The sequence below is a fragment of the Bubalus bubalis genome, chromosome 5 (assembly GCF_019923935.1).
Source record: "Bubalus bubalis isolate 160015118507 breed Murrah chromosome 5, NDDB_SH_1, whole genome shotgun sequence".
NCBI classification, from domain to species: Eukaryota; Metazoa; Chordata; class Mammalia; order Artiodactyla; family Bovidae; genus Bubalus; species Bubalus bubalis.
In genome coordinates, this window is record NC_059161.1 from 122,442,069 (window position 1) to 122,467,907 (window position 25,839).

The 25,839-nt window shown below is 44.9% G+C and overlaps 2 protein-coding genes across 4 annotated transcripts; one reads left to right on the plus strand and one right to left on the minus strand.

Annotated features, from left to right (window-relative positions):
- Positions 1–1,065: 1,065 nt before the first annotated feature.
- Positions 1,066–13,152, minus strand: HNRNPUL2 (heterogeneous nuclear ribonucleoprotein U like 2). 2 transcript variants are annotated; one of them, XM_006064527.4, is made up of 14 exons: positions 12,255–13,099; positions 10,181–10,316; positions 9,806–9,882; positions 9,475–9,614; positions 9,084–9,174; positions 8,883–8,995; positions 8,408–8,671; positions 8,113–8,235; positions 7,608–7,736; positions 6,922–7,090; positions 5,365–5,565; positions 4,279–4,352; positions 3,905–4,015; positions 1,066–3,785 (listed from the first exon to the last, which is right to left on the minus strand). In XM_006064527.4, the coding sequence occupies exons 1-14, from the start codon at positions 12,793–12,795 to the stop codon at positions 3,705–3,707; spliced, it is 2,250 nt and encodes a 749-aa protein (XP_006064589.1). In that variant the 5' UTR covers positions 12,796–13,099; the 3' UTR covers positions 1,066–3,704. The 2 variants fall into 2 exon arrangements, with proteins under 2 accessions (XP_006064589.1, XP_044799561.1); XM_044943626.2 differs by lacking the exons at positions 1,066–3,785; positions 4,279–4,352 and having other exon boundaries at positions 3,937–4,015; positions 12,255–13,152.
- Positions 13,153–13,949: 797 nt separating this feature from the next.
- Positions 13,950–23,075, plus strand: TTC9C (tetratricopeptide repeat domain 9C). 2 transcript variants are annotated; one of them, XM_006064526.3, is made up of 4 exons: positions 13,950–14,097; positions 14,523–14,815; positions 19,964–20,146; positions 21,370–23,075. In XM_006064526.3, exons 2-4 carry the CDS (start codon positions 14,578–14,580, stop codon positions 21,462–21,464), a joined length of 516 nt encoding a protein of 171 aa, XP_006064588.1. In that variant the 5' UTR covers positions 13,950–14,097; positions 14,523–14,577; the 3' UTR covers positions 21,465–23,075. The 2 variants fall into 2 exon arrangements, with proteins under 2 accessions (XP_006064588.1, XP_025142330.1); XM_025286545.2 differs by lacking the exon at positions 14,523–14,815 and having other exon boundaries at positions 13,978–14,097.
- Positions 23,076–25,839: the final 2,764 nt, after the last annotated feature.

Sequence of the window (25,839 nt, forward strand, 5' to 3'; positions counted from 1 at the left end):
TGGATTTTCATAACTCATCAGATTAGATGTGAATGTCTGCAGCCCTAGTTAGGGAAAGGGTGGGGGTGATTAGAGGTTAATAGAGACAAGGCATAAGCTATAAATAACCACTTAAAATGAGTAGCTATAACACTGAGTGACTTTAAGCATCCTAGAGAATGGGCAGACACTGAGATCAAGGATAGCCTTTGGACTCGAAGCTATAAGCCTCTAGAGTGAGAATCTGTGTCATGTCCAAAGGGAGGCGTTACAGCAGTTTATATCATCACTACTTTAAAACCCTACATGTCATAAGCCTGTGGTATCCCAGCCTTAGTAAGTCCCTGACCATTAGAAATTACAATCAAGGTCAGTTCCATGCTAGTGACACAAATGCTTTTTGCTAGTGATACAAATGCTTTTGTCAGTTAAAGTTACCTCTCATTCTACAAATTCACTAGGAAAGAATCTCCATCAAACATCTGCTGAATAAGTAGGCTCTTCCTTTTAAGTGGTAATTTGTTGTTTAGTCGCTGTCATGTCTGACTCTTTTCGACTCTGTGGATTGTAGTCCACCAGGCTCCTCTGTCCATGGGATTTCCTAAACAAGAATACTAGAGTGGGTTGCCATTTCCTTCTCCAGGAGATCTTCCGGACCCACGGACTGAACCCGCGGTTCCTGCATTGGCAGGCAGATTCTTCACCACTGAGCCACCAAGGCTTCCCTAAGTGGTAATTACTCACAAATAAACTTATGTGGCCCCTAAATGGACAACCCTACATTTAACCTCATTCAACTGGTTTTAGTATACACCAAATACACACAAGTCATAACTTATTTTCTTCTACACCAATTGTTCAAACTCTTAGTAAAAGCAAGCACTTAAGTAAGCCAACAAACCCTGAGTGAAGGTGTGGCTGGTTCCCCAGTGAAAGCATGGTAGAATGGAAGGGAGAAATTGCTCTGAAAGAGGAAAGCCACCCTTAGCTGGAACCCAGTACAGCTTAAGGAGCAGCATCAGACATAAGGAAAGCCCCCAATGACACACTCTACCCAGTCAGTGCAGCCACAGAAGAGAAGGTGAATTCAATCCAAATGGTTATTTATTCTAAAACTGGTAGCTACCGTGCCTACATTTTTGCCAGAATGTTGTAATGAGAACAGGGGAGGAGAAAGTTACAGATGTAAACAATGACACAGTTACATTTTTTTAAAACGGTAAAACCCTTTTTTTACTGGCCACTTCCAAGAATGCTTTACAGGTTGTGCAAAAACATTTACAGGCTCCATGTGGTGGTTGTTTTTCTCACAAGCTTTTCCACCTACAACAGACGTCTGATAAAACACTAAACAAGTCTTCTAAGGAAAACAAGGCTAGGGATCCCTCCTGTTAATCCACATTTCCCCCCTTAACATTGTTTTTTTTTTTTTTTTCCATAATAAAAAGACAAACACAAACAAAACCCAGACATCTACTGTTGTTGCGAGTGATCTCTTGGACTAAACTGACAAGGACGTGGCAGTTTCACTCTCCACCCACCTAGAAAGAGCTTTTTATGAAAAGACGACTTTCCAGTGTCAAAAGTGAACAGCAAGTACCCCCCGCCCCCCAAAAAAACCTAAAGCGGCTTAAATTCTGTCCTTCCCCCTCCCCACCCTGAGGGCCTAGCATCCCCAAACCGTGCTGTAGATTATAAAAAGATGCTATTTGCTGCAGGACTAAACATTTGAATAGGGCTGGCAGTTTCTGCCAGAGAGTCAATTTTCTGTTATAATCTTGCCCTCCCTAAGGGGAATCTCTTTGGGCTCCAATCTTTATCTCCTTGCCCTGACACTATAAGCACTAAAGCTTTCTCAAACACTCCCCTTAATGGTAATAAAAAGTGGGTTACAGAAAACTTCAGGCAATCACTTCACCCACTGCCACACACAAACCCACAGAAGCAGCAGGTGTCCAGAGAAAGAGAGGATGTCATGGTGAGCAAGCAAACATATTGCCTACCAGCACCCATTCCAGCCTCTAGGTCAGAGGTCCTGGTGGAGCAGAAGGGTGTCCTAGACAGGTGACTAGAGGGCCAGAACCAGGGCTTGTGCACCCTCCTGGGCACGGCAGTAACCGTGAGAGAGGGAAAGGAGATCAAATCTCAGCACAAAATTTTCAACAGAGGACTGCCCAGGTAAGGAAGTGGAAGTGAAGTATTTTCTAGTAGCACAACCTGGGAGTCCCCTCGCCAGGAAGTGGAGCAATGTGAGGTGTTCGCTGAGTAAGCTCTTGGCTGATGCAATGCTGAGCAGGAAGGTGAATGAAAACTGAAGCTCAGTATTCAAAGAGCATTCCCACATCCCACCCAAATTCTTGAACCAGCGACCTGAAGCTGTCAAGAACTAGGAGGATGTCGGTAAAGTTACTATCCCAACTGAAGTCTCTTGGCTAGATGTCTCTCTGGGCCACGCAGGGAAGACGCCCCAGGAGGAATCCTGTTGCCACAAGTCGGGAAGGGGTGCTCCTGTGCATGCACACGCTCACATTCACGCTCTTCCCAAGTTCCAGCAGCCCCACTGAGCTGCCTCCCACCCCCCCCACCCTCCCCTTTTCTAGTCACTCTCTACCTGTGTATCAAAAAAGCCAGCAGGGCCCTGGCCCTCCACACTGTATAAAATAGTCGCTATTCTCAGCACCTGGGCCCAGTAGCCCACACCACAGGATTCACCTATATACATATCCTGCTGCAGTGAAAAGAATCCTGCTTCGTTTCTGTGTGAGCTGAAACCCTGAGAAACGTTCCTTCTCTAGAACTAGAAGAGGACAGATTCTCTAACAGAGATGATTTCAGAGACTTCCCGCCTGTCTCAGCCTTGGAAGACAAGAGAGCAGAGACCGGCAGATCACATCTTCAGACTGGGGGCTGCAATCCCAACTCTTCTCCCAGATTTTATGGAAATCCATAAACGGGTACAGAGAGGCTACAAACTATTCTACTCTCCAGTCACCAACAGTCCCCATGCCTCCCTGGCCTGGGGATCCTATATAATAGAACCACCCAATTGGTAGCTGCCATGCCTTGGCCGAACAGCACAGAGGCACAGGCACGTGGAAATAGGGACACTATGGCCTCCCAGCCCACCGGACCAGATATCCCGAGAGGGAAAGGTCGGTAAAGAAAATACAAACGGTTAGTTGGTGCAAGTGATTGATAAGAGCCAATCGTTTATTTTCACTGCCCCAGTCACAAGCTCGCCCTCTGCCCCGCTCCTGCCTGCTGTGGAGAGTGGGCACCCTTGAACGCTTCCCACCCTCTCCGCATCACCTCACCATCACTCTCCCTTACTCAGCTGCCAGTCCAGCTGCCTTAGAATGTCAGAAGGGTGACATATTCAGTTCTTTTCCTGTCCGACTGCAGGGTATATAGGACAGGCAGCCCTAAGTGCTGCTTTCTGAGCAAATGTTTTTTTTTTTTGATTACAAATATCTAACTAGGTTTGAAATGTTTTATAGAATAAGACAATATTCTTTTCAACAAACTTTAAAAAAAATGTACAGTTTTGTTGTTTGTTTCCACCTCCCCCCTCCCCCACCCCTGCTTGCGCACCCTCCCCCCACCGCCCCTCCCCGGCAGCTCAGCCCCACCCCGACAGCCCCTGTTTTCCTTGGTTGTGTTTTGAGGGGTGCTTGGCACCCCCAGAGATTCAGCTTCGTGGCTGACAGGCGACAATGGCAGGGGCTTCACCGATACCCTTGGTAACCGTAGTAGTTCCTGTAGTATCGGTCTCTGTCCTGGGGATGGTGGTAGTAGTAATTCTGCCACTAGAAGAGAGGGGAGACCCCGTCACGTGGAGCCACAGCGGGCTGAGGACGGAGAGGCACGATACTCCTCCCCCTGTCCTGCCCGCCCCTTCATCTCTCCATTCCCAGATGATACTTACATCCCGAGTATACTGGTGTCTGTAATAGTCTCTGTATCTGTTGTACTCATAATCTCGCCCATAGAATCGATCGTAGTCTCCCCTGTACCGATCGTAGAAGTTACGGTAACCCTGAGAAAAGGAGAGAGAAGGAGTGAAGATGCATGGGTCTGTAGCATCACAATCCACTGCTATCCCCCATCTTAAATGAGATATATCTTTGCTTCGTATTATATACAGGTTTCATCTTCCCAGGATAAATTCTGCCAGATGAACAAATTAAACAGGCAAAACCCTAAGCCCTGAGGAAACAGCCCAAACCACTCTGCTCCCCAAAGCCAACAGGAATGGCTGTCGCGGCCCAGAGGGAGGAGCAGAAGGAGAGCTGCACTCACCCCTCTGTTTCCAGACTGCCCCCAGCACTGCTGCCCGTAGGCCCGGTTGTCGTAGCCTCGGCGCTGCCCGCCCACTGGAAGAGAAATGGAGAGCGCGCTCAGACAGCTGGCATGGGGTCCTGGCTCCACATCTGAGTGGAAATCAAAAAGTTGGAGCCAAAGGCAATTCTGGGGGAATAGGAGGCCTGCTTCTGTCAGGCTCACACAATGTTAATTAAAGCACCAGCCAGGATCTTTTAAAAAGTCTGAGGGGGGAAGGCAGAGGAATAGAGATGTAAGAAAAACTAAGCCACCTTGGTTTCACTTTTTGAAGCTCCCCAATTCCTGCAAAACATTTAAGATGGCAAAGGACACATGGCAGAGTTAGAAACACGAGTGAAACTGCCACTTGTGGAGGTGCAGACTTTCAGCCCTGGAAGGGATCTTGGGTATCACACAGCCCAAACCCATTTTATACAACTGAACAAAGTCTAAATGTCAAGCTCTTCCAAAGCAGGAACTGCTGGTATTCCCAGGGCCTAGCACATAGCAAGCACTCAAAAAATTTTTTGCTGACTTACACTTAAAATTATACACACACACACACATTTGAATGTACACTGTGGGAAGGGGATCAAGGGGGTTAATTGACAAAACTAGATAATTGAGAGAGGAAATTAATTTCACTAATAAGCTAACTTACTTCATAATCCCCCAAATTACTGAATAATGCATTCACTTTCTGATCTACATAGCTGGGTTGACCCAGTAGACAAAGAAAAAAAGAATCCTGCACAAATCCTTCAGATAAACTACAAGAGTGAAGGGGGAATCCATATGTAAAAACGAAAACTGATAAATGCGCAGGTTCAAGCACTGCTCTTCAAGGAAACAAATACTTTTGTTGAAAAATAACTACCTTTTGTTTTAAGATTATGGGAAAAGCACAAGAAGCTAGGAGTAAAGGACACAGAAGAAATAAGCTCCATAAAGGGATGTCCTTAATGTTGGTGACCCGATGTGGTTGCCTGGCCTTTCCTGTGGGTCCAGCTGCACTTCGCACAGAGAACAGACTGAGGCTGGGGCTGGCAGGTCCCCAGGACTTACCATAGCCTTGGCCTCGGCTTCGGTTCTGCCGGTTACGCTTGTTTCGATTGTTCCGGCGGTTTGTCCGCTTCTCAGAGGGGGGCAGCAGCTTCCTTGCCTCCTCCTTGTATTTAGTGACAATGGGCTGAGCTTCCTCCTTCTCCAGCTCCCCATATGTCACCTCATCCATATAGTCGCATTTTTCAGGCAGAGAGAAGTTGGCTACAAGAGTAAGAGAGAAGCTCTGTGGGCCTCCAACTGCAAAAACGGGTAATATCTCATAATGAAAACTCCACTACAGCAAGAACAAGATTTTCTAAGCCTCATCTATAAATGCACAAAAATGTGCTCGGTTCATTCTACAAGTTTCTCGCTAACTGCAACAGCCCCAGGCAAAGGGCTATCTGCAAACTGTAGATTTACAAGTTCTCAAGTGATCCATAATAAATTAAGAGTGAACTGGGTTAAGGTTTCTTATCAGGACAGAAGCAGGCAGCCAGAGGGTAAAAGTAACTGAGAAAGTTTTGGTGTAGTTAGATAAGAAATACACTTTTAAAAGAGACTCAAGAAGAAACTGACCCAAGCCTGAAGGCACTTACTCATCCATTTGAGGAGAACAGGAAGCAAGAGTACAGGGGTCTCACTAACCACCTGTGTGGGATGGGCCAGCACCAGTCTCCGGGCTGCTAGTCTCTGGACATCAAGTTCAGAGGCTGAGTCCCAGTGGAACTCAGTTCAATGAGGTGCTCTTGATTGATAAGTGAATCCAATTAGCCCTTAGATTCATAAGATTGAACTAAATTTCTCCAGGTGCCCCCAAATCAGTTATGGACTGGTCTAGTTCATTCTGAGTAAACTTAAGCTCTTTAGTGTGAAACCAGCTCCCATGCCCAGGCATTATCAGAATTCAAAGAGCCAATAGCTGACGGCTCTGGGTGGGATGCCAGGAGCTGAAGGCAGCATGGGGAAAAACCAAACTCAGAGGTGAAGAGCAGAACTCCAGCTCAATAAAGAAGGTTAATATTGCCTTCCAGGGAACCTTGCTGTAAGGCTTTATACGGCACATACCAAAAATCAACACCAACAAACAACAAAAGTAAAAAACAAAACAAGCCTAATATGATATAGAAATCAAAACATACTGCTGAGATCATTCACTCCAACCACTACCATTTCCATCTGAACCATCAGAATGTTCCATCTCTAGAATATAAATTCAGTGAAGGCAGAGCTTCATTTCATTCATTCTTTCCCTAGGTCTAGAACTGTACTGGACAAATAGCAGACACTCCTAAGTATTTACTGAATGAATAACTGACTCACTGGAGCCTCTGCCTTGGGTTTTGATTATCCTGTGACCTATCACCATTTTTTTTTTGTATTTTATCAGAATGAATCAAGGGGTTATTGCTTCACCATTCATTCTGCTCATTCATTAATCCACAAGTGATCACATTCATTAATTTATTCCTCAGATTTATACTTTACACATGTGAAGAATGCTCCAGGTGCTAAGAGGCCCTAGGGAGGTGTGCATGGACCAAGGCCAGGATCTCTAACTTGTAGAGGTTAGCCCACCTTTCATCTCCAGCATTATAGACTCAGGCACATCATCTCCCTCCACTTCCTTCCTCAGCTCCAGCCTCTTCTTCCAGTCCTCCTCATTAGGGACAACCACCACCACTTTCCGGGAGAAAGTCTTAAACAGTAACAGCTTCCGCCGTTGGCCAGAGTTGTACACATTACACTAGGGACAGGAGAAGTAATAGATGTTTTAGGAGTAAAAGTTAAATTCAACCAACACTTACTGAGAATCCTTCACAAGTGAGGCACTAGATTAAGAGGACTATTTATACAGTCTCTGAATTCTTCAAAAGCTACATGATGTTATCCTGTTTTACCCAACATGAAACTTGAGAGTCAGAGAGACCAAGACTTGTCCAAGGTCACAGACCTAGTAAGTGGTGGAGTCATGAATCCAAAGCTACAACACTCGATCACCTCTATAGTGTGTTTTACAGCCTGGGTCCAAATACTCTCTTGTAAAAACACTGAGAAGTGTATCTCTCAATTCAAAAAAAATTACAACCATAATTCTTGGTTATAACTGGGTAACCTGATTCTGTTCCTTAATTTAGTCTTTATATATGCACCTTATTTTGACTCTGAACAATTTTATCAAATACCAAAATCAAATGGATACCAAATCTTTTATCTTTGGGAATATTGTTAAATTAGATTTCTTTTGAATTTCTGAACAATACCTGATCAAGAATGAAGTTCCTCTTTGTCCGAGAAGCAATCTGGACCAGCTTACTAAGGCACTGGGAGGCTTGCTGAACTAAAAGGTCTCGGCTTTTGGGATCCATCTCTGGCTCCTCGAGCCCCTTCATCTGATGAGTTTAAGAGGAAGAGAAACAAGAAATTACAAAGTAAGTTAAAGCCCAAGAGTCACTGGTAAATGCCACCAATGCCACCATATCGGTTCACTGCCATTCCTTAGAGCTGTCAATGCTGTCCATTTCCTACAGGACTTATTTCCAGTCTCAATCTGGATATACCTGAAACACCCCAGGCTTCACCAGCTTTCAGAAATCTGATAACACAGCAAAGGAAAAGAAAACAAAAAACCAAAAACTCATTTCCTTATTTGTGGGGCCCCTGATCTCAGACACCTGAAAGATTCAACTCCATTGGGAAAAGATTATATAAGTTTCTTGGTATTTAAAAGCGAACACCAGAGTGATTTATCCCCTCCCACCAACTCACCCTCATTTGATTGAGCACAGTCTCAGCTCCCAGGACATTGTATCTTTTCTCAGGGTTTTCTTTTGCATATTTCAGTGCCCACTGGGTCTTTCCAGATCCAGGGAGTCCCACCATCAGAATCACCTGCAAGTAAACAGAACCAGGAATGCTATAAAAACAAACAAACAAACCTGAGGGTCATGTTTACAAAGCCCAGCTTAAGAACATCCTCCCCAGCTCCCAGTTGGGCAAAGCTTGAGCAGAAAAGTGACCAACCAAGCATGAGCACCAAGGTTCTGCACCCTCTCTGGCATACCTCACACTCCTCTATGGTCTTGGGAGGGACTGCAGTGCGCACGCGCTCCTCAACAGGCACGGCATGGATGAACACAAACTCTTCTGGTGGTGGGAAGAAGGGCTCCTCCTTCTGACCAAAATTTAATTCTACAACACAATTTTTGCAGAGGACATGGGGTAGAAGGGCCCGATCTGCTAGGGATTCCTTGCTGATACGGAATGCCACACCGAGGTCTTCTCCATTCTTGGAAAAGGAAAGTTCTACTTCTTCGGCCTCAAAATTCTATAACAAAAGACAAGAGCATTTATGGGCACACAGGCCTTGCAGTTGATTAATCTCGCAGTTCAATCTTTTTCCCCCAACTTCAACTGCTACACAACTATGCAAGCAACGCATCAACTGCAGAAGAGACGCAGCTGATGGGAAGCAAAGGGATCTCCAGGGCCCTCCATCCACTCCTTGCTACAAACCCACAACTTTCAGGAGCACTTACAGCAAAGCAGCCAATGACATCATTCTCCCCAAAAGTCTGGCCAAATTCCTCAAACTGCCCATTCTCTGCCTTGAGTCCTCGTCCATCAAAACCATAAGAGAATTCATCCTCACCTAGAAAAATCAGCAAATTAGTTTACCTACACTCAAACTTCCCACAGAGCAGCAAACACAAACATGATTAAGTTAAAGGTAACTTTACCAAGCTGTGGATGGGAAAAATCAACAGACCATCCAACTCGAAGGAGAGAAACCTCTGTGCAGCCTTCTTTCATTGGGAGATTCTGGGTTACCTGGACAAGTCAGAAAAGGAACTTTTCAGATATTCTGACCAACTCAAGCAAAGTCTGAGTTATGAAGACAAAATTTTGATACGAACCAAAAACAACTATCACAACTCAGCGTCAGAAAAACAACCGTCAATGAATGTAAACCAAAGTCATGAGGGTTAATTCCTTGGTTACTAGAGCTAAGGTCATCTTTCAAGTATGGTACCTTTCTCTGATAAAATACTGGTGGCTGCAAGTCCAGTATAGAGTAGTTTAATGACTAATTTAATAAATGAATGGTCCTAATGGTAGTGTACACACTACCTTGGCCTCAAAGCAGACTTTCCCCTTTGTCACTCCATAAGTACTTCTGGCCCCAGACCAAAGGGTGGGGAACTTCTCTGAGAAAAGTGGCTGTCCTCCATAGCGGTCTTTGCTGACTTGAAAATGGAGATCGGAGGTATCTGTTAAGAAAGAAGCAATCTTTTTACTCCAATGGGCAACATTTTCAGCCTCCAAAATAACACAAAGGTACCCAGTTCTCAAGCATGGATACAAAATCTAAATCTCTTAAAAGCTGCAGGCCAGAAAGTTTTTAATCCCCAAAATCTCTTTTGATTGGTTAAAAACCCCAATCTGTCTGCCTTATACATACACGTGTCCAGGTTCACAAGAGTGTGATCCTCTTCCTCGTCTTTCACCTCTTCTTCTGGGGGTGGTGGAGACTTGGAGCTACATGTATGAGAGAAAAGCAAATATAATGTAACCAAAGTCCTTTAATTCGAGAGGTGTCTGCATGACTTTAGGTCTGTTAAACTACCAGTGAATATAGAATTCCAGCAGGCAGCTTCTTTCAGCAAATGAGAAAAGGGCAACGGAAGCATTCAGGGTAGATTCGATCAAAGACTTAGGCCTATAAGAACCTATTCCGTTTTTAATCCACCCCCTTTCTCCAAACTCTCCAGTCAACCTCAGGTATACCAAAATTGGAGCAGAGACTGCCTTCAATGAAAGGGACTGTTTCCCTCACCGGCTGTGGTAGGCCTCCTCTCGGAATTCATAGTAAGCTCGGCCATGTTCATCCTTCTCATCCCGCTGTCTCTTTACCCCCCGCCGCTCACCATCTGAGCCTGCTGGTTTTGACTTTTCACTATCTTGGTCATCTCCTACAAAAATGAGGGAAAGAAAATCAGCAGTTTTCATACTGGAGTGTAGAATAAGCTCAGAACCAACAGAAACTAAAGGAGGACCGGCATATCTGCCTAGTCAGAAGAGCCAGGTTATCCCCACTGCATCCACAGAATGTTTTATTTCCAAAGATTATTTTTCTGTCATTGGATGGGATTATTTATTTATTTATTTTAAAAGGACATTATGGGCTAATTTTAGTCAAAAAGTATACTGAAAGTTAGCCAATTTTTGCATTCTAAATTTATCTGCTTAAATCAGGTCAAACTTGCAGATTTTCCCACTTACATGACATAAAAGAAACATGCCATAAGTTTTTTAAAAACTTCATAGCTTAACTTTGATTCTTGACTATCAGATTTGGATTTAAGCTAGAGACTTAATATATATTTTTCAACACTTTCCCAGTGTTGTGGTACAGAAGCCTCAATTTGTTTCTTTCTTTCTTTTTTGAAGAGTTTGACTTTCCAGCTTTAAAATGCACAGCCATACACAGCTTTACTTACATAGCAAATGAACTCTGGCACTTTATACAGAGCTCTTACCATAGATTTTTACTGAAACTTGCAAGAACAAACCATTAAGTCACAAGAGAGCCATAAATAATACTGCATCTTTACCTCACATAATTTGGGGCAGAAAGGTGTTGTCATATATTTAGTAACATTCTTTACAAGAGGAAAAAAAAAAACAGAATTTTTTCTTGGACTTCTGTGGTTTGCAATACTAACACTAAAGGTTTTTTATAATAACCTCTCTAAAGAAGTTCTTTACCTCTCAAGCTTTTTTACCTGCTCTTTGGGGGTACACATTAAGACAAAGATTATGTAATGGGATTTTTGTTCCAGGACATAGCACAAGCTGCAAGTTGCATGTAACTGTTGTAGAATGGGTTCCAATTATACCATCATACCCAGCAGCAGCCTAAAAACTGTATTATAAAAGGAACTAAAAGCAAGCCACTTCATAGTAAGAATGGGAAGCAGCTCTAGTTTTCCTCCCACTCTGACAGATAGTTATGGATCAGCTGTAATCATCCAATCACTTCAAAGGAAGTGAGGAAGGTCACTAACTCCCTGGGGCACCTCTATATATTCTCTTCCACAAGGTTATTCAATGGACCCACCAACACCCCAATCATTTCAATTCAGGAAATCAGGGACCCAAAATGTAAAAGGCTAGCTAAGTGTATAGTAAACATACAAATTTGCCCTTCGATATCCACTCAAATGAAAGATTAAATTTTAATCATAATTCAGACAAGGTAAAACCCCTAGCCAAGAAACGTTAGCTAACTTATTCTAAATGTTCTAGATTAAGATTTTCTCTTTCGTAGTTAACCATTAAACTCGACACCCTCACACTGCAAGCTACTTGAAGCAAGCTACTGCTGCAAAAGCAAGAACAAGGTTAGATTTCCAGATTTTCGGCGTAGCTCAAACTCTAGTAATGAGCTTTTGATGGGGCGAACTCTTGACGAACTTAGCTTATTGCTTAATTTTATGGCGAAAAAGTAAACAGTCCGGTGGCCCAAAGGCCGAAGCCTCCAACAGTCGTCTGGCTGTCCATGTAATCAACAATTCCTCAGCGCATTCTCGGTTTAGGAAAAGATAACCAGCACCGCGGGAGACTGCTCCAACAGGTAGCTCGTAAGCAGTTCGCATGGGAAACCGCTTTATTTCCATTCACTACCACCAAGTAAGCAATCAAGTTAGGAAGGAACCTCCCTCCTGCAAAGAGTGGGGCTACCAGAGGTAGACAAACCCTCCGGAAAGGAGGAGAGAGGACGAAAACCACCTCCCCTGGGGAGTCCCGGCAAACGGCGATGGGAATCCGGACCCCGCGGTGCAGGGCTCGTTGCTGGGTCAGGGGCGCACCCGGCAGGTTGGAGCCCGGCTCCGCTGCCAGCTCCTCACCCTGTTCCTCTGCGGCCTTGTCACCCGGCGCCTCGGATCCCGGCGTCTCGTCCCCGCTCCGCTCCTCCGGTTCATCTTCCTCCCCCTTGCCGGTGCCCTGCTCTTCGCCACCGTTTACCCCACCTGACTCGGCTGTGGCCTCCTCCGCCGCTTTCTCGGAAGCATCGGGCTCCGCCTCGGCCTCCACGGCTGCCGCCTCCGGAGGCTCCGGCGGCGGCTGCGCGGCCTGGCCCGAGGCCTGGGCAGGGGGTGGCTCTTCGTCCTCGTCCTCAAGCAGCGCCTCCTCGTCCTCCTCCTCCTCCTCTTCGTCCTCCTCCTCGTCCCCGCCCGGGCCGCCGCCCGACGCGGCCACAGGCCGAGGCTCCGCCTTGCAGGCCCCGCCGGGCCCGGCCCCGCCACCGCCGGCCTCGTCCTCGAGCATCTCAGCGTCCAGCGCCTCCTGCAGCCGCTGCGCCAGATCCACCTTGAGGCCGCGCGAGTCCAAGCCGCGCCGCTGCAGCTCCGACCGCAGCTCGGTCACTTTCAGCCGCTTCACCTCCATCGCCGCCGCCTCCTCCGCCTCCCGCCACCTCCTCCCCTGCGAACCGTCGACCGAGCCCGACTGCGCAGGCGCCGCCTCCGCCTCACGCGCCAGCACGGAACCCGCGAGAGCGAGCGCACGCACGCACGCAGGCAGGCAGGCTGGCAGGCGGCTGGCCGCGCGCAGCCTCCGCTACGTAGTGTTTATTTATCGCCCTTCCTCCCTCCCCCTTTCGGCCCCCGGAGCCCAAAACAACGCAGCGGGAAGCTGCTTCCTCTCCTGCCGACCGTCGGCTTCTCTGCCGCGGGCGGGCGCGCGCCCAGGACTACGGACTTCCCTCCGTTTACCTCCCGCCCCTCTCGCCCTTTAGGCCAATCGCCGCCGGCGGCTTCACGGCGCAGCCGCACCGGAGCCGGAGTCGGGGAAAGACTGGCTTCGGCCCAAGTGCCTCGTCGCAACGAGGCGTGTGCGTACCCCACTCTCCGTACTTCCAGCCGGGGCTGCGCAGCCGCCTGGCGCTCCTTCGCCACACGCGCCTCCCACTCCGTCACCACCACCACCCCCCCACCGCCAGTCCCGTCTGATCCGATCGTGCTGTCGTCTTAGGGCTTGTTAGCTAGTCTCTGTCCCTTAGTTTATTTATTTATTTTTTTGTCCCTTAGTTTATACATGCAGCCACTTCTTGAGGGGAAAAAAGCCAGAAAGGAGACTCTTGAAACGTGAACTCCTGCTGGCAATTGTCTTTCTGGTTAGTTAACAAAAGGACTTTCCAAACCCAAGAAATACAGTAACCCCAGCCCTCCTATTTCCTCAAGCCTTCAACTTCTACCCAGCAACACACACTCTGACCTCGCCTTATTGGCCAGCTTGAATCGTCATCTGCAATTCTGATTGGTCTTCTATGATCTTGCAGATTTTTTTTTTTTTTTTTCCCCAATTGGCGAAGCAGCCAGGGGGATTCCCCTCTCCCGACTGGGTTGGTCCGCAGGGAAGGCTAGAGAGGCGGGGTCGTGTCTGTGGGATTCCTTTTCCCGGGCCGCTTCTGATTGGGCGCGTGGTGCAATGCGCGCGACCCTTCAGACATTAAACTCTCGGGAGGCTGGACCCTGTCCTCTCCGTGGTCCCGGCTTGTAAAGCGAAGTGCGGCGAAGAGACTACGGGTTTGGCCTGTTGCAGGGGGGCGGGGAACTGGCCGCTGGGGGTAAGGGGGCTTGCAGCTGGGCGGCGCTACGGCTGCATCACCATCGGCCTGTGGTTGGGGTGCACGGACTGTGTTCACCTCGGTTCCCCAACTCGGGCCCAGAAGTCAACAAATGCTGTTGAGTAAGTGCAAACAAAGAGCTGGGATGGAGGCAAGCCCCCTAGACCCTTTTTAGCCGTTATTCCCGCCTACTCCCTTCCGCTTCCGAGTCAGGGAGGTGTGTCCGAACGAAAGGAGGAAACAAGAGCCGCCGGCGTTCAGACGCCGGCCACGATTCCTTAGTTACGGCGTTATAGTTTTCGTGGTTTTTTTCTCACCCGGGAGTCGCCGCTTTGGGAAATCAGTTAATCTCAGGCTTTGCTGTTCCCACATCTACTTCCTGATCAGATGCTTGCACTTGCAGAGATTAAAAAGTAACTGCAGAGAAGAAAGGAAGGGGCTGTAGTAGAATCAAGCAGTCATTCCCTGAGAGGCCTCCTGGAGAAGGAGAATTTCCTTGCTTTTTTAAGTCAGCTGCCAAAATTGGTTGCTTCGCTCCTATTCCTAGAGCTTCGGTTGTTCTTTCACGTCCCAGTTCCTCAAGAGCACTGGGCGACAGAGTTATGGAGAAACGCCTGCAGGAGGCTCAGCTGTACAAGGAGAAAGGGAACCAGTGTTACCGGGAAGGGAAGTACCGGGATGCTGTAAGTGGGTACCATCGAGCTCTGCTGCAGCTGCGGGGTCTGGATCCAAGTCTGCCCTCCCCGATACCTAATCTGGGACCTCAGGGCCCGGCCCTCACACCTGAACAAGAAAACCTACTTCACACCACCCAGACAGATTGCTACAACAACCTGGCTGGTAAGAACAGGGCCGACGGGAGGGTAGAGTGTCAAGGCCGGTATATGAAAGTTTGAGAATATTGGGAAAAACACTGACGGCTCTTCTGTCGTTATCTAGTTATTCTACCATGAATTGCAATATACTTTCAATCTATGGGGCTCTAATTGAGTTTCGGTGCTTCTAGACTTCACTTGGAGAGTTTGATAAACACAACTTCTTGAGCCTACCATGATTCCGATTTAATAGTTCTGAGGTTTGTGAGTTGTGTGTACCAATTTGCGTTTCTATCAGACTCCCAGGTGATGGCTAATAGGTTTAAGGAATTTTGCACGACTTCCTGGTGGCTCAGACGGTAAAGAGTCTGCCTGCAATGCGGGAGACATGGATTCAATCCCTGGGTCGGGGAGATCCCCTGGGGAAGGAAATGGCAACTCACCCCAGTATTCTTGCCTGGAAAATCCCATGGATGGAGGAGCCTGGAGGGCTACAGTCCATGAGATCGCAAAGAGTTGGACACGATCGAGGAACTAACACACATAGAGAAAATACTCAACCTGATACTGAGCTCAGCTTGTTTGTACACTGGTACCTAATCAAATTTCACAGACAGAGTTTTGGGTGAAGTAGAAAAGAATAGCTCTATTGTTTTGCCAGGCAAAGGGGAACACAGCAGGCTCCTGCCCTCTAAACCACGAGTCCCCACCTGGAGAAGATACTGTGAGGTTTTATATAAATTGTCCAAAGAATGTAATCATCTCATGGACGTTTTTTCTAATGGGTTGGTGGTGAGGTAAGTAAGGCTAAGCATCATTGACCTTCCAGTTCAGCTGGTCTGGGGTCTACACTGCTCCTGGGTGGCATACCATTGTTAATTGTTAGCTTCTCCCACCTGGAGGTCGTTTCTGTATCCACAAAATAGCTTAAGATATTGTTGAGACTGTTGTTGGGGAAACAGGACCTTTCCTCAAGGCTGCTCTTGGCTGTTTCTCCTTGGTCTCCCAGCCCCACCCTTCCCTAATTAACAATTGCTTGAGTCTGCCCTTCAGACCTCAGGGAAGGTCGTGGAGGCTGAATGCTGACTGTTTCCTATAATCGAAGAAATGGCAGACACAAAAAGCCCTTGTGCCCAGGAGCCCCAAAGACCCTGCACAGTATCAAACCTACGTTTAGACTGTTGTTTCTTTAATATTTAAAATTTAGGAAAGAAGGCACTTGCTTCAGCTGGTGGTGTAAGTCATCCATCTTAGATGTTTTGGATAGCTTTTCCTCGTTTTCCTCCTTCCTATATAAAGCAGCTAGATGATATCTTGGGTAACTTGTACCTTCCATATCCAGCTGGCCTTGCATGGAGAAATAGTCCAGAGTTAGTATCACTAGGATTCATCTGCTGAAAGAAAGGAGACTTCTGAAGTCTGTTCTGCGGCAGGCAAAGTAACCATAGAGCTAATTAAGTTTGTTTTGAAGTATACACTTTGTAATCATTGTTTAAATTTTTTTCTTTTTTACTACCCTGGTCCTCAATGATTTGGTGAAATTCTAGCTGTTTTACAGTATGTGTCCAAAGCTATTCTTAGACTCAAGTAACCGTAATTATAGTAGCTACTATTTCAGTCCATTCAGTAATTATTTTTTTAATAAATTAATATTTATTGATATACTGAGGATTGGAGAAGGCAATGGCACCCTACTCCAGTACTCTTGCCTGGAAAATCCCATGGACGGAGGAGCCTGGTGGGCTGCAGTCCATGGGGTCGCTAAGAGTTGGACACGACTGAGCGACTTCACGTTCACTTTTCACCTTCATGCACTGGAGAAGGAAGCGGCAACTCACTCTAGTGTTCTTGCCTGGAGAATCCCAGGGACGGGGGAGCCTGGTGGGCTGTCGTCTAGGGGGTCGCACAGAGTCGGACACGACTGAAGCGACTTAGCAGCAGCAGTAGCAGTAGCAGCATACTGAGGATATTGCAGTATAGTAAAACAGATAAAGGTCCCTGCTGTCATGGGGAGATGGATAGTTAACAAAAGAAGTAACTTGTGTATTAGACAATGTTGACTGAAAATGATGCACAAGGAGAGTTTTGAGTTAAGTTTTACTTGGGGCAAAATGAGGACTGCAGCCCAGGAGACAGCACCTCAGACAGCTCCCAAAAAAAAACTGCTCCGAAGAGGCAGTGTGGGGAGGTCAGTATATAAGATTTTCGTGAAGGGGGAGTTCAGTCTAAAGACCTGTTTTCTTGGGGCACAAAGTGCCTCATTCTGAACTCCCTCAGGGCGTGTCAAGGCCTACAGCTGCAGTAGCCCAGGATTCAGCCTCCTGCTGTTGGCAAGCACCAATTTGTAGTTGACAAAGATGATAAGTAATGTGGAAAAGGATAAAGCAGAAAATGGGTGTATGGACTTCCTGGCAGTCCAGTCGTTAGGACACCACGCTTCTAAAGCAGAGGGTGCCAGTTCGATCTCTGGTGGAAAAACAAAGATCCCACATGCAGCGTGGCATAGCCAAAAGAAAGAAAATGGCAATAGTGAGTGCCATAGGCATGGTAGTGGTCAGGGAAGGCTCATTAAGGTGACATTTATGAAATGCCATGTATAAGCCCTTGATACACATATACATATAAACCTTAAGTATCATAGCAATCCTTTGAGGTAGATTTAAGGAACATCTAGTAAGTGGTGGAGCTAAAATTAAACCTGGCAAGTCCAATTTTTTTGTGGCTGTGCTGGATCTTTTGGCTGTGCTGTTGCTGCGAGGGCTTTTCTCTAGTTTGGCGAGCGGGAGCCACTCTAGTTGAGGTGCTTGGGCTTCTCATTGGGGTGGTTTCTCTTGTTGTGGCTCATGGGCCCTAGACCACAAGCTCAATAGTTGTGAGACATGGGCTTACTTGCTCTCTGGCATGTGGGATCTTCCCAGATCAGGGATCGAACCCATGTCTCCTGTATTGGCTGGTGGATTCTTTACCACTGAGCCAACAGGGAAGCCTCTGTACTTAAGTTCTTATTGCAGAATACTGTATGTTAGAGAATAGAATACACCTTGGGGAATTGGTCAGAAATCAAGGAAATGAGATAGATACTCATCTTGACTGTCCAGGTGGACCTGAAGGCAGAGACTGGCTTATCCATCTGTAGACCCTCTGCTTGGAGGCGCTTGGTAGATGTTTCCTAAAGACTCACTAAAATTAAGAAATTTCACTTACATGAGAGTGAAATTTATGTGTTGGGCAGTTTATTTATAGTACCTCTCATCTTCACAAAAATTCTGCAAGGTAGTAATGATTTTCCCTACTTCACAGATAAAGAAATCAGACCTCATCGCTAAAACCCTCCAACGGCATCTTATTATACTTAGGAAAATATTCAAACTCTGACTTTCACCTGCACAACCTGACTTGATCTGGCTCCTCCGTAGACTGAACTCACAAAACACACACCCACCTTCCAGCTTGGTAGGATCTCTTCTCTTGGCTAGAATGCCCTGTCCCTTGAATGACCCTGTCATTCAGATCTTGGCCCAAAAGTCACTTTCTCAGGGATGCCTTCTGTGATCAAGCATCACTCTGACCTAATTCAGTCTCTGTCCCAGTACAGTTCTATTTTTCACAAAGCACTAATAAATAAGTGAATTTGTTAGCGTGTTCCTCCTGCCTGGGAATTAGGATGCAAGCTCTAATCACTCACCAAGGTGTCTGTCTTGTTCCTCTTTTTCTCCTGCTCCTACCTCCACCTAGCACATGGTCATTACCCCAGAACTAGTTGTAGAATGAAGGAACAGTGGGTTACATCTTGGTAACCCATCAGTGATGGGTTAGCTGACGCTGGGGAAATACTTAAGTATGAACCATATTGCCACTTGGTGGGGTTGTAGAAGGGATGCAGACACAGCCCTGATACTCCTTCCTTCCCAGCACATGATTTAATAATGCTGTGTGTAATTCCCACAGTTGTTAAACAGGAAATGCATTTCCCTTTTTAATTACAGAAAGACAGAACATTGACCTGAACATTGTCTCCTACACAGATTTGTATTTTGAGGTCCCATCCTTTTATCCAAGGAATTTGGGAGATAATATATCATCATTAAGAAGGGTAATTTTTGAGTTAGTCTTTGGTTCAGATTTCTTCCTCATTCCACCTAAAAGCTGTGGGATCCTAGACAAGTTACTTTACCTTTGTGAACCTTGATTTCTTCATCCATTAAATGGAGATGCTAACACATACTGACTTCAGAGGGTGGATGAGAAGATTAAACAAGCCCCTGGCACAGTGCTTACTGTTTACTCACACTATTAATGGCAGTCGTTGTTGTTCCTAGGACTTCAGGACAAGAATTGTGGTGAAATGGGAGAGTCAAGATAGAGAGCCTTGAGTAGAAGAGAGACAATGAAGAGTTTTGGATAATTTCTTTTTTCACCACGTGGCATGCTAGCGATCAAACCCCTGCCCCCCGAGAGTTCCAACCACTGGACCGCCAGGAAAGTCCCCATAAATTTAAAGTATAGTCTAATCAACTTTTTAAAAATTACTGATTTAATATGGCTGCGCGGGCTTTTCTCCAGGTGCGGTGCCTCGGGCTTCTCTGTTGGGTGGCTTTCTCTTGTTGCAAAGCACAGACTCTAGGGCACTCGGGCTTCAGTAGTTGCAGTGGGTGGGCTCAGCAGTTGAGCTCCCAGGCTCTGGAGCACAGGCTTACTAGTGGTGGCACAAGGGCTTAGCTTCTCCGTGGCACGTGAGATCTTTCCGGATCAGGGATCGAACCTGTGTCTCCTGCATCGGCAGGCGGATTCCTAACACTGGACCATAAGGGAAGCCCTAGTCTTATCAACTTTTATAGCTGGGCCTGACCCACGCTAGGTATTGGGTTGGCCAAAAACTTCGAGTTCTTCCATAACATGTTACAGAAAAACCCAAACAAACTTTTTGGCCAGCCCAGCACGCAATGGGCATTTGACAGATAGTGAAGTAGGCCGTGAGGTATGTAAAACTTGTATCCACTGCTGTATCCCCAGCGGCTAGCATGATGTCTGGCACACGGTGGACATGCAGATGCATTTGTTGGGTGAGTGAGTGTTGCTGATAGCATCCTGCATTTGGTGCTTCCTTGTGTTGGGCAATGGGGCATCTTGTAACAAGGTCCTCTTCTCTCTCCCTTCCCTTTGCTGCCATTAGCCTGTCTTCTTCAGATGGAACCAGTAAACTATGAACGGGTGAAAGAATACAGCCAGAAAGTCCTGGAGCGGCAGCCTGATAATGCCAAGGCCTTGTATCGGGCTGGAGTGGCCTTTTTCCACCTGCAGGACTATGACCAGGCCCGGCACTACCTCATGGCTGCTGTCAATAGGAAGCCAAAAGGTGAGAGAAGGGGGCTGAAGCGGGAAGTACAAAAAATAGTCCCACTGAGGTAGTATCTGTGGGAGAGGATTTTAGTTCATTTTCCAATGTATTGAATTGTGAAAATAAGTAATAATATATTCACACGTTCAATATTAAAAAAGTATAAAAAGATGTATGACGATGTATAACAAACAGACCTTCTACTCATGAATTCCAAGTTTCAGTTCCTAGATGGAGACTAAAATAGGATCTAGATTCCAGTGAATAAACTTGATAATCCTTGTTTCTACCAGTTTTCCAGCTGAGGTCTGGCTTTTGCATGACTGTCCTTTCATCCTTTAGCTCAGCTAACCCCAGGTATGACCTAGAAGAACAGGCATCCTGAGAATTTGAGGCTTGTTTCCAAGGCAAAAAGGATATTGTTAAGAGAATGATAAACTTGTTCCTGTGTTGGTGGGTCAGCTCTGAAAATTGTCTCCCAGTTTGCATTATGGCTTAGAGCAGCTACTGAAGTGAGGGGGTCCCCAAACGTAAAATAACTCACCACTCTAATTGAATGGAAAAGTCATTAAAGTGTTAGTTACCCTGGTCTCTTGCGTTGCAGGCAGATTCTTTACCATCTGAGCCACCAGGGAAGCCTGGAAAAGTCATGAATTAATAAAGATATAAAATATGAACCATTGCTCATGTTTCTTTCAAGTACACAGATTAACTGCCACCCATGTATAGTAGGTTTAGAGGCTGTGCTCTTAAAATTACTGTTTCTTCAGCTGCTTTTCATTATTAAGTTAGAAACCAGCTCAGCCTTGTACAATAATTTTTTAAAAATATATATTTATTTATTTGACTGCATCAGGGTTTATTGCCACACGTGACCTCCCTGGTTGTGGCACAGGGACTTAGTTGCCCCACATGTTGTTGAAAATAGCTGATAATACATGTTGTGGGACAGCTAAGTCCCTGTGCCACAGCTAGAGAGGATCTTAGTTCCCTGATTAGGGATCGAACCTTCGGCATTGGAAGGTAGATTCTTAACCAGTGGACCACCAGGGAAGTCCCTGTATAAGATTCTTTAGAGATTAAAAGTGGTATTAATGAAGGAAATGTACTGTTGTATAGAATAGTTGTGATATACGCAGATCTTAGAAATTTTCAGAAATGGAAGGGTGTTCACAGTCCTCTCCTACCTGGACGTACAATTACGGGTCTGTCTTTGATTGCCTCCTTTGTCCTGTTCTAAGACGCCAACGTCCGGAGGTACCTTCAGCGGACACAGTTGGAACTCAGCAGCTACCATCGGAAAGAGAAGCAGCTCTACCTGGGCATGTTTGGTTAAAAGAAGAAAGATACTCCTCCACTTGAACTTAGATGAACCATTAGAGACCCATCAAAGGGAAACCTGAGCCTCAGCAAGAGAAATTACCCCCACACCTCTGACTGAGGTGAACTTCTGTTTTGCTTCTAGTACTGCACAAACTCTTCTATCACTTACATAGTCTGTATTTTTGTTTCCCCATCTTTCTATTTATATGGCTTTTAATATATAGTATTATATATCAGAAACATTTGCCTTTGAGAAATACAACCAGAAAACACTCATCAGTTATAGGTGGATTAATCATAGCTCTGGCATAGATTTTGATGATAGATGTTGGTAGATGTAGTCATATACAACGGATAAGGCTTATTAGAAGATGAAGTAATAAGGACAGGCAGAAAGGAGTTTTTTCTCTTCGTTTCCTCAGATTTCTAAAGCCAAAATGGGAAGCCCTTACACAGGTCACAAATTGGCAAATACATACTGTGAAACTAGACAATAATAAATTCGACCCACGTGCCTCAAAATGAAAGATTTAAAAGTAACTACTTCATTAATTCCTTTTTCTTAATAGTCCACATACATTGAGATTCTTTATCCTCCACAAAAGTATCTAGTTCTTCTTGATAATTTCTAGCTATTGTAGCCTTGCTATTGCTCACACTCAGATCATTAATATAGTATGCTTATTTTTTTTTATTAAACCCTTCTGTCTTAAAACCCCTGGAGTCAAGCATCTAAGTATATATTTTATAACCTTTAAAAAGACCTCATGCCAGAAAACTTGTAAACGCTTGAATTTTTAAGTTGCATACCTATAGGCTGCTCATTTCTTTAAGAAAGGCAAGCGTTTACCAAGTCTTCTAGAAACAATACGACAAAGAGCAGGATAGAAACATAGATCTGTTTTTTACCTGTCACCTTGTATTTTGTAAGAACTCCATTCCTTAAAGAGGAGGGAAACAGTGAGGAAAGGTTCTCTTTCCTTTGTGCCTTTTAAGCACCGACAGAACTTTCTGGAAGCTTTGTTGGGCACAGATGCAGGCTGCAGATCTGGTACAGCCATGGCTCAGTAGGCGGCTTCCTCAACTGGAGCACCTTTATCATTCTGCACACTTATTCTAATGTCCACAATGTATGAGTTGTACAGAGTAGATGAGACCATAATAGCTCTGCCTCTATATTTATGAATGAAAGGAATAAGTCATATGTCCTTAGCCATCATATAAACACAGTTTACAGACAAAAACTTCTTGGTCTTGCCAAGTGTACATGAGCTCTTCTCTCTTAATCAGTAATGTGTCTCTCTTGATGAACTAGGCTCCTCTTTCTATCTCCCTGTACTCTTAAATAGTACAACCATCAGCTTATAACAAAAAGTCTTTATACCAAATAGTCTTTTAAGTCCAAGGACACAACTAACAAAAGAGGAATATATTATTCCTCTTCCAAGCTTCTTAAATTTCTAAGCCTAGACTGTTGCCAAATTATGTCATGGTTGTGTGTTATCTTTGTTTGGGGCTGGTTTTGCTTTCTGATTTTCTTTTTTTTCCCCACTAAGACTTGATGTTACAGTAAGCTATGTTCTGTATCAATGAGGAAAAAATAAAACTGATATTTAAAAATGTATTGTAGATGTGTATTGCACTAATCTTTTTTTTTTTTGCATTACTAAGAGACAAAGTGGTCAGACTTAACATTTTGGTCTTTAATTTGAAGGCCAGCTCTAACAAAGATGCTAATGAATGGGAAAGTGGACAAAGGTAGGCAGTCAGATATGGGTCTGGAGGAGGCCTGCCCAGCCCACATCCTGAAGGAATCAGGTAGCTAAATCTGTGTACTCAGAAGTTTGTGGAGGGGGAAGCAGTGCACCTTACCAGTCCTTAAGGGTTTCCACACAGGATTTGAGGGTTTGATTTTAGAGAAAGCATTCAGGGTAATGTGAAGATTCGTACTTTGGCACATAAGGAACAATTAAGAATGGCATTCCGCCAAATCGATACCTACTATCTTTACAATTTTGCCAAAATAACACACACCTATATTGCTTTTTAGTCAACATTTTATTTAAATATATATTTTGAAAGGAATTTTTGGACAGAGGAACATGTTAAATGATACCATGGGAAGGTAATCAGCAAACCCCAGACTGAAACCATAAGATGCAAAAACCAATTTCTGCAATAAATTGCAGGGAAAAGAAGAGGGGATTTTATATCTTAAAAAGAGGTTTGAGACACATCAACCAAATAAATATGACTCTACTTTGGATTCTTATTTGAAGAAAACTAAGTTTATAAGACTGAAATAATGGAAAAAAATTATATGTATAGGTCTCCTCCGAAGTCCTGGCATAGAGCTCCTAAAACCCTTAGAATTTGGATTCTGATTTGAGGGGGAAAAAAAAAAGTTTATGGGACAATCAGGAAGCTCTGAACAAGAATGATCAGTTTTGTTGGGTGTGATCATAGTGGTTGTTGGTTTAGTCATTCATTTGCGTCCGACTCTGACACCATGGACTGGATCCCACCAGGCTCCTCTGTCCATGGGAATTTCTCAGGCAAGATTACTGGAATGGGTTGCCATTTCCTTCTCCAGGGTATCTTCCTGACCCAAGTGATCATGGTATTTGGTCCTTTTTTTTTTTCTTCTTTAAAGAGTCCTTTTAGAGATGGCATGCTGAAATTGCTTACTGATAAAATTGAGGTGGGGACTTCAGAGCACTTTATATCATTTGCCCAAAAAAACAAAACAACCAACCAACCATAAAAATAAGTATTAGTATATATCCAAGTAAATCATCTTTGGAATCACTGGCTTTGGAGAAATTGAAATCAAATGTGAAGGGCTAAATGGTGAGTATTGTGAAGCTAAGGGCAAGTGAAGGCATATGCTTATAGCCAATTAAGAAGTGAAATTTTAAGCTAGGAATATGTTTCTAAAACTGGAGAGCAAAGGTTGGTTGTCTGAAAACTAAATCAGCTTGGAGCTCAAAAGCAAGTAACTTCTTGGGGTTAAACTCTTAGTAGCCTGGGACCTGATCCATCCCACCATTGGAGGCCGATTTTGGCTCAGTAGAAGTAATCATTAGTCAATGATTAGGGTTGCTCAACAGTTAAATAGATTTCCTTTAGGGATAGTGAGTTCTCTTTCAAGCAGAGGTTCAACACTTGGCAAAAGGAGGATCCAGTGTTGGACTAGAGGTTAGATGAGCTGACCTATGTTTCCTTGAATCCATGGATGGGGCCGTCAAGAGAAGTGGAAACCAGAGAAACTTCTCTATTGATCACACCTCTACGGACAGGCATAAACCGTTCTTGGTGTCCAGCAGATGGATAAAGAGAGGCAACTGTGGCAGTAAGTGTGTTGGCTGCTGCTTTAAATGTCTTACAAATTCCTAGCTGCCACCTCCAATGAAGAAAGCATTCCATGCTGGGAACTAAAAATAAATGCTCTTCAGGAGAGAATGTCACCAAGTAACAGATCCTCTTTAGTTTGTATTGCACTTGGCCAAGACAGTAACAATGGTTCCTGTGTCCCCCAGATGTCCAGAGAAATTATATACATGATATATACATATACACATATTACGCCTTGCTTTTAGGAACCATTCTGAGGCAACCGATTTCTCCTCCCCCCGCCCACCCCCAGCCCCATGTCTTTTTAAAAAATTGAGAGATAATTCACAATCATAAAGTTTACTCTTGTAAAGGCAACTGATTCTTATAGGCAGTTTGACGTGATAGTTACTCTAGGAAAGACTTTGGAAAAGGTGCTCCACTCAGCTAAAATAGCTCTTACTGGGTTTATGTACATCTTGCCTTGTTTCACCAAGGAGTTAAGGCAGTAATGTATTTGCATAAATAAAATTAGGCATTTGAAAGATACAAAGGTTATTCCAACACAAGGAAAACGAAAGGCATGGAATTTACTCCCAACCTTGGAAATAAGCATCAACTTTTGCTCTCCATAATGCACCAGGTAAGGAACTTTGTTTGACCAAATATTTGCTCAGCTCTGTCTCCTTCCTATGACTCAAAAACAGTAGCCTACTAGTAAGAGTTCACAGTGCTGAATGTAATAAATCCAAAAAGAGAAGAAATTCAGGAAATTCACTCATATTTTCATCTAAATATTCCTTCCTGCTTTTTTTGCACTCAGTTCCTTATGTGTCAAAGAGAAAGGGTTTGTGGGGAGCCCTCTGGTCCATCGTACAAACACCACTCTACCACAGGCAGGGGCAGACCCTTCTCCTGGATTTCTAGAATGCTTTATCTCCCATGCCACATCAACACCCCAAGTTCCCATTTCTTTGCTATCTCTATTGCCAGTAACACCTGTGTGATCATAGATGAGTGATATGACCTGTCTAGGCTATCATCACACCTTTTAA